The 10,589-nt window shown below is 45.0% G+C and overlaps 1 protein-coding gene across 1 annotated transcript in view; it reads left to right on the forward strand.

Annotated features, from left to right (window-relative positions):
* Nucleotides 1-7,599, forward strand: part of LOC126187898 (uncharacterized) — a 61,210-nt gene extending 53,611 nt beyond the window's left edge. Inside the window, exons 5-6 of the mRNA XM_049929249.1 lie at nt 6,179-6,530; nt 6,903-7,599. Coding sequence (XP_049785206.1) covers nt 6,179-6,530; nt 6,903-7,026 — 476 coding nt within the window. The 3' untranslated portion in view covers nt 7,027-7,599. The remainder of the gene's footprint in view (nt 1-6,178; nt 6,531-6,902) is intronic.
* The last annotated feature ends 2,990 nt before the right edge of the window (nt 7,600-10,589 follow it).

A 10,589-nucleotide genomic window follows, 5' to 3' on the forward strand; every position in this document is an offset into this window, starting at 1 on the left:
GTTTGCCAATCAAAAACATTGCGGATTTTCGGAAGGCTAGAACATTGGTGCAGGACCTACAGAGGGTGGCCAGCAAAAACTGCGAGGTAATTACAGTCCCAGTGAATAACAAACAGGGAAAATTTCAAAATTTTAAACATGGCTGAAACAGCAACTGTTAAAAATCTTCACGAAAAAATAAACAAAAACAAAAAACAACCACAAGGGAAAAAACGCTTATAGCTTTAAGCAACCATGAAAATTACCAAATTATTACACGCACAAGAACTTTTAGTCACTTACTAAAATCGCATCCTGCAGTGGAGATGCATAAAACAATCGTACCAAAGGCGGCACCAGTAGTTAAAATGTCCCCTCCATCTACACAACATAATTGTAGAGAGATGGTCGATGCGAACACTGCATATTATCAGTAATTAGCCTGTGAACTAGCGTGAAGAGGGTGTGGAAGCACTAGGGCAGACAGTTTCACCGAGAGAGGGCACTTGTACGCGCGAGACACTCGCGCATATTAAAAGTCGGTATACATACTCATGCGCATCAAAATTTTAAAGGTTGTGCTAATTCAAACCCTCTGTCTTAATAAATAAAACATATCAAAATCATGTAAAACACCTGCACACAATAGAAAATGTGAACACCAATTTGCCTGTGTCCTAGTGTGAAGCAGGGAAGCTTGCGCCAAGGAACATATCCAACGAGAGAGTTATGCTCGAGAATCTTGCGCAAATTAAAGGCTACGATACATACTAACGAAAACGAACAAAATGTTGTGAAAAAATGAAACCATCTGTCACCATGAATACAGAACATAACAGAATCAATTAAACCACATGTACACATCGAAAACCGCAAACAACAATCATCAAACATACGTAAAATCCAAACAAGAGAGGAAAGGAGCATCTCACCAGCATCAACAGACAAGAAAACTAGCTTCTAGTCAGCCAGACTATATTACGTTAGAGAAAGAAGGGGTTTGAAAGTATCCTAAAAATTTTTGTTTCCAAGCTCCACCTGTTCGTTAAGAATAAATCCATCTTTTGAGACAGATGTTTAAAAATTTCTAATTCCCCGAACAGGTCCAGTTTGTAACCCTTACTCTCTTCGTGTAACAATTCTACGTCATCCAATTTACATGGTGTATGTCGTAAGAGTAATAGATGTTCAGCAAACGTGGAATTGTACACATTTTCCCCATTTTTACCTAGCATGCGTTCTTTATATCTTACTTTAATGGGACTACCTGTCTGTCCAACGTAATAGTTGGGGCAGTCGTTACAAGTAATTTTGTAAACTCCGGACTTAATGCCAAGTTCTTCCCGTGCTCCAATTGTATGAATCACTCTTTGTTTTAAGCTATTGTTTAAGGAAAAGGAAACTCTGAAACGGCACTGCTTCAGTAGAAGTCTCCTTGTCTTGTATGATACGTTCCCCAAAAATGGAATAGAAATAAAGTTATTACCCTCACTCTTTATCGCCCTGTTATCTCCTAAGGTTAAACATTTTACAGCTGTATTTTTGCTTCTGATGAAGGAAACCGTGGGCAAGGATTTCAATAAATCTTTATCCTGCAACTGTTTGGCTGTTGTAATTTACCGTGACAGAGAAAATTATTGCAGTACGCTTACAGCTATAATAACTGAAATTCATGATAAACTAATAGTACACTCCTGGAAATGGAAAAAAGAACACATTGACACCGGTGTGTCAGACCCACCATACTTGCTCCGGACACTGCGAGAGGGCTGTACAAGCAATGATCACACGCACGGCACAGCGGACACACCAGGAACCGCGGTGTTGGCCGTCGAATGGCGCTAGTTGCGCAACATTTGTGCACCGCCGCTGTCAGTGTCAGCCAGTTTGCCGTAGCATACGGAGCTCCATCGCAGTCTTTAACACTGGTAGCATGCCGCGACAGCGTGGACGTGAACCGTATGTGCAGTTGACGGACTTTGAGCGAGGGCGTATAGTGGGCATGCGGGAGGCCGGGTGGACGTACCGCCGAATTGCTCAACACGTGGGGCGTGAGGTCTCCACAGTACATCGATGTTGTCGCCAGTGGTCGGCGGAAGGTGCACGTGCCCGTCGACCTGGGACCGGACCGCAGCGACGCACGGATGCACGCCAAGACCGTAGGATCCTACGCAGTGCCTTAGGGGACCGCACCGCCACTTCCCAGCAAATTAGGGACACTGTTGCTCCTGGGGTATCGCCGAGGACCATTCGCAACCGTCTCCATGAAGCTGGGCTACGGTCCCGCACACCGTTAGGCCGTCTTCCGCTCACGCCCCAACATCGTGCAGCCCGCCTCCAGTGGTGTCGCGACAGGCGTGAATGGAGGGACGAATGGAGACGTGTCGTCTTCAGCGATGAGAGTCGCTTCTGCCTTGGTGCCAATGATGGTCGCATGCGTGTTTGGCGCCGTGCAGGTGAGCGCCACAATCAGGACTGCATACGACCGAGGCACACAGGGCCAACACCCGGCATCATGGTGTGGGGAGCGATCTCCTACACTGGCCGTACACCACTGGTGATCGTCGAGGGGACACTGAATAGTGCACGGTACATCCAAACCGTCATCGAACCCATCGTTCTACCATTCCTAGACCGGCAAGGGAACTTGCTGTTCCAACAGGACAATGCACGTCCGCATGTATCCCGTGCCACCCAACGTGCTCTAGAAGGTGTAAGTCAACTACCCTGGCCAGCAAGATTTCCGGATCTGTCCCCCATTGAGCATGTTTGGGACTGGATGAAGCGTCGTCTCACGCGGTCTGCACGTCCAGCACGAACGCTGGTCCAACTGAGGCGCCAGGTGGAAATGGCATGGCAAGCCGTTCCACAGGACTACATCCAGCATCTCTACGATCGTCTCCATGGGAGAATAGCAGCCTGCATTGCTGCGAAAGGCGGATATACACTGTACTAGTGCCGACATTGTGCATGCTCTGTTGCCTGTGTCTATGTGCCTGTGGTTCTGTCAGTGTGATCATGTGATGTATCTGACCCCAGGAATGTGTCAATAAAGTTTCCCCTTCCTGGGACAATGAATTCACGGTGTTCTTATTTCAATTTCCAGGAGTGTAGCTTAAGATAAGACTGATACAAGCAACCACGAATATAATATAAGTGAATACTAAAATATAATAGCTGAAACAGGCTGCTTAGGGGAGATAACTGCCCTGTGATTGACGCTTTTTAAAAAGTGCTTTCGTATTGGAACAAAACATCTGCCCATGATCCTCTGTCCCTTCCCAGGGAGACGTAAAGTTCATTTTCACGGGGTACTCGGTGGAACACTTCTTGCGGAGATGTGGTGGTATTAATTTCTCGTTTAAGCTTGGTGGATTAAAGATAAGATGTGTGGGTGGAGCAATTTTAGTAGCGGTGTCAGAACTGATTTTTCACTCTATTACGTGAACTGAGTGCGTGGAAACGGTTTCAATTGAGGGAGAGAAATTAAAAATAAATGCATTCTCACGATAATATTGAAAACTTTCTTTCAAAATCTAGCTTCATTTGGAATTTATGTGCAAAAACCCGTCTTTTGTGAGTTTTTTACTCGCACCTCTTCTGTGTTTTAAACTTGTGTGAATTAGGTCAGATTTTATAAGAAGGTAGACAAATACATGTAACTAATGTTTGTTCAGTTTTTTTGGGAAAGGTTTATCCTTTGCCACGATATAGCGGTCTAAAGTTGCACATAAAATCTTCAAAAACTGCTATCCCACCTTGTGAAAAAGTTATTTTCTCACGGAACAAGCATAAGTTTGTCAGTTTTCGTACAGGACTGAAAAGTTGATAATATTTGGTCGTGCATACTTCGTTTCGCAGTTCTGCTGCTTATTTCAGCGAATCATGCTGCTCATGTTGTTGCAACATTTCGTGGGTATAGTAAAAGTTGGGAACCAGAATAAAAAATGCTCTTATCATAACACAAAAAGGGCCAATACGCCCTGGGCTGAGTTAGGGATGTAAAAGAAGGGAACTAGCTTTCCAACTTATTTGACGGCTTCAAAGACATTTAAATCAAAATATGTTGACATATTCGCGCTTTTCTCGAGTTAACCCTACTTCCCCAGCGCAGTGAGCTCTCTTAGCTGCAAGATGTTGGCACACCTGTGCCCAAAATCCAGAAGATTCGCCACCCCTAATAAACAATAAACGATGTTATATGGTTGAAGAGAACACAAGCAACAGCTAAAAAGGTTTTCCTGGGAGGGATAAAATTTCTGGGGGTAGATTTGTTCCTGGTAAGATGCTAAAATGCTTTTTGATTTGTGTGTGGGAGTGGTTATTTTTTCCCCAAAAAGGACATTTCTCCCCCAATAGTGAGGGGTGTAAGAACAAATTGGTACAAACTTATGTCAAGACACAAAGAAATTAAAGACATTAGCTGCCAGGGGCAATTATTTATATCAATGGGGCAAGGTGAAAATTTGTGTTGGACTGGGATTCGAATCCAGGTCTCTTGCTTACGAAGCAAATGCGCAGGTCACTACGGCAATGGCCATCACATCCGCACGGACTACCCTAGCATGCCACCCGTCAGACCCAACTTCTCATCTTATACCACACACTGCTGATGTAGTGCTCCTCCTAATTAGTCTCAAATTTGCCGCATCTCGCCGATTTCCGTAAGAGTTCGAGCTTTGTGTGCATCTGCATTGAAGGAACTTAATCGTCATCACATTAATTATATATATTTGCTTCTAGAGTTTGGGATGCATCAAAAATAGGAAGTATCCGAAAGTGGGGGTGCATCTGTAATAGGAAGTATCCCAGAGCGGCGATGCATGCATCATAAACTTTAATTACACTTTGTGTCATATTGGACTATATGACAAATGCCCTTTTGGTTAAGTGATAGCATGTGTCATGTTTCACGACATGACATCATGTATCATGCTACTGTACTTGACACAATGCCTAATACTACATGATCATGAGGTACTAATACTATCAAGTAAATGGAGGGAATATACCCTACCGAAATATTTTATTTGAAAGTCTTTGAAGCTTCCAGATAAGTCGAAAAACTAGTTCCCTTCTTTTACATTCCTAACTCTGCCTAGGACGCATTTGCCCTTTTTTGTGTTATGATAGCAGCATTCATCATCAGCCAGCTAATGTGGCCGAGCAGTTCTAGGCGCTACAACCTGGAACCGCGCGACCGCTACATCCTGCCTCGGGCATGGATGTGTGTGATGTCCTTAGGTTAGTTAGGTTTAAGTAGTTCTAAGTTCTAGGGGACTGATGACCTCAGAAGTTAAGTCTCAGTACTCAGAGCCATTTGAACCATTCTTCATCCTGGTAAGCATATGTACCGAGGCGAAGTTTGCTTACCAATGGCCTGTACCGGGTGATCAAAAATTCAGTATAAATTTGAAAACTGAATAAATCACGGAATAATGTAGATAGAGAGGTACAAATTGACACACGTGCTTGGAATGACATGGGGTTTTATTAGAACAAAAAAAAAATACAAACGTTCAAAAAATGTCCGACAGATGGCACTTCATCTGATCAGAATAGCAATAATTAGCATAACAAAGCAAGACAAAGCAAAGATGATTTTCTTTACAGGAAATGCTCAATATGTCCACCATCATTCCTCAACAATAGCTGTAGTCGAGGAATAATGTTGTGAACAGCACTGTAAAGCATGTCCGGAGTTATGGTGAGGCATTGGCGTCGGATGTTGTCTTTCAGCATCCCTAGAGATGTCGGTCGATAACGATACACTTGCGACTTCAGGTAACCCCAAAGCCAATAATCGCACGGACTGAGGTCTGGGGACCTGGGAGGCCAAGCATGACGAAAGTGACGGCTGAAAACACGATCATCACCAAACGACGCGCGCAAGAGATTTTTCACGTTTCTTGCAATATGGGGTGTTTTTTTTGTTCCAATAAAACCCCATGTCATTCCAAGCATGTGTGTCAATTTTTACCTCTCTATCTACACTGTTCCGTGGTTTATTAAGTTTTCAAATTTATACTGACTTTTTGATCACCCGGTATGTCTAAGTTATGCGGGACACCAGTTTGGGTGTCGAAAGAACTAGAGCGTATATAGGCACTCGGATGAGTGGGTTTGGTAGAAATAAATACAAGGTTGGATGTTCTTTCCTACGTGGACGCTGCTCAGAGTTTTTCTCGTTCGGTTGCAGGTTCCTCTGGAATTTCGGAAGGCTACCACTCGGGTGACTCGTCTGACTACGGCGGCGGCAGCGGCGCCTCCTCTGTGGAGTACCACGGGGACTCGGGGCTGGGCTCGTCCGGGGGCGGCTTCGGAGGCGGCTACGGGGGCGGCTACGGAGACGGTGCGTCGAGCGGCATCACGACGGAGCTGACGGCGCACGGCATCCGCCACAGCCTTGGGGGCGGGCACGGAGGCGGCTACGCGGCTGGGCTGTCCTCGTTGGTCGACGGCAACCACCTTGGCGGGGGCGGCTACGGGGGCGGAGGCGTACACTTCGCTGGGCACAGGTCGGGCGTGGCCGCGCCCTCGCAGGGGTACAGGTGAGGCGGCCCACATATCATCGCATCTACTACGAACACCTTTTAGATACTTTGCAACTAGGGGGCACTCTTACCACTTCTGGCCGTAGTTTGGAGCTATTTAAAGTTCAGCACTAACCTCCCCTCGTCTCTTGGACCCGAATTTTCTTCTTAACCCGCTTCTTCAGGAAATACAACTGTATTTAGCGGCATTCATGTGCCTTCGGGTCCCGCATTACTTAATAAGTGTACGATCTCTTATACCAACACCAATCGACTTTCTCAGACGCTCTGCGACGTCTCGTGAGCATTTCATTATCAATTCTCTCTCTGTCCACTGTCAGGTGCAATCTTTCAAATTCTTAAGCCAGCACATCGTTCTTTCTGTTTCAGCGTGCACGAGGCAAGCAACGAGGGCGGAGGTATCGAGGATGCTGGTTATGGCGTCGCTGGCGGCTATGGGGGAGGATACGGGGCCGGCTATGGCCGCAGTATGCGAGTCCTCAGTCACTACTAAGCGCAGCCTCGGCCCATAGCTGGAAACAGGTTGCCAGTCTTACGCCAACCATGAAGGCCACCATTAACAGCTTGGTGCCACTTGGTCTAGGGCATCGCTGTGTTTGTCACCCCTTTGCGACTGAAGAAAATCATGCGCGCCTGCATTCTTTTGCTGAAAGATCTGCCAGCAATGGACGTAGAACCTTCTCGAATCAAACCAAAGTCTTATTCTCTAGTTTAGATTCCCGTACGCCGCTTGCAATGCAAAGCATTGCGATACCTCATCACTTAGCATTATGCTCGTAACTTGTAGCTCTCTTTGCCCACTGGGACGCTATTTGCAGTCCGAGTGTAGAAGCACGTTGTTAATGCACGTTTTTCATATCAAATAACCCTTAGACTGAACTGTTCCTCGTCTTGTATTTGTAAGTGTTTTGTTGTTAATATTATTTTTCAGTTGTTGTTATTGTTTAATTGTTTCATATTTCATAAGAGTTGTTGTATTGTTGACTTTATCACTGTGATTATGTTATTGTTATTTTTTCTTAATGAGACAAACACTGCTATATGATGTACATACATAGTCACTAACCCGCTGTTATTACATTTAATGAATTTTTTATAATTTTATTATTTTTCTAATAAAATATTTTTGAACATAAATTATTATCATTAAATCAAATAACGTTATGTTAAATGTAATTGCTGTATATGTGTCCTTATTAAATAATCTTCGCCCCTTCTCTCAACATCTAGGTAACACAAAAAAAAGTTACTTGACTATTTCTTCCGAATGAAAGAAGATAAACTAAAAAGCTAATATGCCTGTATTTCTGGAAAAAGGGAAGAAGTTTTTACTTGTGGGTATTATATTTACGCTTGAAGCCGATAGGAGTCAGCATGCGAAATAGAATTTAACCGTGGTTCTCCACTACACGACGTCATCCTAAATTTCGAAAGACCACCTCTGCAGAATAAGTGCTACACTGCATAATGCATTGCATGCAAAGTTATCAGAAGATGCTCTTGTTGGCAGAGCAAATCTACTAAAAAAAAAAAGAGAAAAAACAGCATGTGGCGATTTGTCTTTGTACGAGGTGCATTCAAGTTCTAAGGCCTCCGAATTTTTTTCTCCGGACTGGAAAGAGATAGAAACATGCGCGTTGTTTAAAAATGAGGCCGCGTTCGTTGTCAATACGTCCCAGAGATGGCAGCACCGTACGGCAGATGGAATTTTACCGCCAGCGGTGAGAATGAGAACTGTTTTAAATACTTAAAATGGCGACGTTTTCCTTACTTGAACAGCGTGTAATCATTCGTTTTCTGAATTTGCGTGGTGTGAAACCAATTGAAATTCATCGACAGTTGAAGGAGACATGTGGTGATGGAGTTATGGATGTGTCGAAAGTGCTTTCGTGGGTGCGACAGTTTAATGAAGGCAGAACATTGTGTGTCAACAAACCGAAACAACCTCGGGCTCGCACAAGCCGGTCTGACGACATGATCGAGAAAGTGGAGAGAATTGTTTTGGGAGATCGCCGAATGACTGTTGAACAGATCGCCTCCAGAGTTGGCATTTCTGTGGGTTCTGTGCACACAATCCTGCATGAGGACCTGAAAATGCGAAAAGTGTCATCCAGGTGGGTGCCACAAATGCTGACGGACGACCACACGGCTGCCCATGTGGCATGTTGCCAAGCAATGTTGACGCGCAACGACAGCACGAATGGGACTTTCTTTTCATCGGTTGTGACAATGGATGAGATGTGGATGCCATTTTTCAATCCAGAAACAAAGCGCCAGTCAGCTCAATGGAAGCACACAGATTCACCGCCACCAAAAAAATTTCGGGTAACCGCCAGTGCTGAAAAAATGATGGTGTCCATGTTCTGGGACAGCGAGGGCGTAATCCTTATCCATTGCGTTCCAAAGGGCACTACTGTAACAGGTGCATCCTACGAAAATGTTTTGAAGAACAAATTCCTTCCTGCACTGCAACAAAAACGTCCGGGAAGGGCTGCGCGTGTGCTGTTTCACCAAGACAACGCACCCGGACATCAAGCTAACGTTATGCAACAGTTTCTTCGTGATAACAACTTTGAAGTGATTCCTCATGCTCCCTATTCACCTGACCTGGCTCCTAGTGACTTTTGGCTTTTTCCAACAATGAAAGACACTCTCCGCGGCCGCATATTCACCAGCCGTGCTGCTATTGCTTCAGCGATTTTCCAGTGGTCAAAACAGACTCCTAAAGAAGCCTTCGCCGCTGCCATGGAATCATGGCGTCAGCGTTGTGAAAAATGTGTACGTCTGCAGGGCGATTACGTTGAGAAGTAACGCCAGTTTCATCGATTTTGGGTGAGTAGTTAATCAGAAAAAAAATCGGATGCCTTAGAACTTGAATGCACCTCGTATTTAGTCCTAACATTCTCTGCATCTCCAGCAGGAGATGAATTTTAGCGCTAAATAAATATGTAAATTGAAATCGTTATCGCCCGCATCTCGTGGTCGTGCGGTAGCGTTATCGCTTCCCACGCCCGGGTTCCCGGGTTCGATTCCCGGCGGGGTCAGGGATTTTCTCTGCCTCGTGATGGCTGGGTGTTGTGTGCTGTCCTTAGGTTAGTTAGGTTTAAGTAGTTCTAAGTTCTAGGGGACTTATGACCACAGCAGTTGAGTCCCATAGTGCTCAGAGCCATTTGAACCATTTTTGAAATCGTTATCTTTATGTAGTAGTGTTGACACTTTCTACTGTATTTACAGGACTTATTTTATTTGCAGTCGAGTTCGGTGTTACATGACACCGTCTTCAGGTCCGTCTATGCCAGGTCATCACGAGGACGCTGGGTAACCGCCGTTATACATTTCTTCACACAGGGTACACAGAATCGATGTCTGCTATACTGAAATTTTTTCCGGTAATGATGTGAACAACGACAGCACATCAACAAGATGTACCCTGGATGAGATGTGTAACGACAGTTACACGGCATTCACATGATCACCTGGCCTAAAGATCATACGATGTTTGAAAATCATATAACGTAAGGGGTTTACCAGCACAGTAATTCATAAATTTTTCCAAGCGGACGTTCCAGTTTTTCAACACAATCTCCATCCAACGTCACGGCTTTACGCCACCTTTCTGGCATAATACCACTCTACTGGACAACATTGCAGCCAACGTCGTGCTGCACCAATAACCACCCCGTCATCCACGTACTGCTTCTCGAGGAGTTCATCCTTCATTGGACCAAGCAGATGGAAGACGGAAGGTCCAAGTTCCGGGCTGTAGGGTGGATGAGGAAGAATAGTCAAATGAAGTTTTGTGAGCTCCTCTCTGGTCAAGCCTTTCATTGTTATGCAAAAGAGAAGTTCTTTTGAATTGTTGTGGCGACGAACACGCTGAAGTCGATTCTTAATTTTCCTGAGGGTAGCGCAGTACACTGCAGGGTTGATCGTTGCACCTCGAGGGAGGGCGTCAAACAGAATAACCTCTTCAGAGTCCCAGAAGACCGTTGCCTCGAAGTCACCAGCTGAGGGTACGGCTTTCAACTTTTTCTTCGGAAAAGAGGTGGCGTTGTG

This window comes from Schistocerca cancellata, chromosome 5 (genome assembly GCF_023864275.1).
Source record: "Schistocerca cancellata isolate TAMUIC-IGC-003103 chromosome 5, iqSchCanc2.1, whole genome shotgun sequence".
NCBI lineage: Eukaryota > Metazoa > Arthropoda > Insecta > Orthoptera > Acrididae > Schistocerca > Schistocerca cancellata.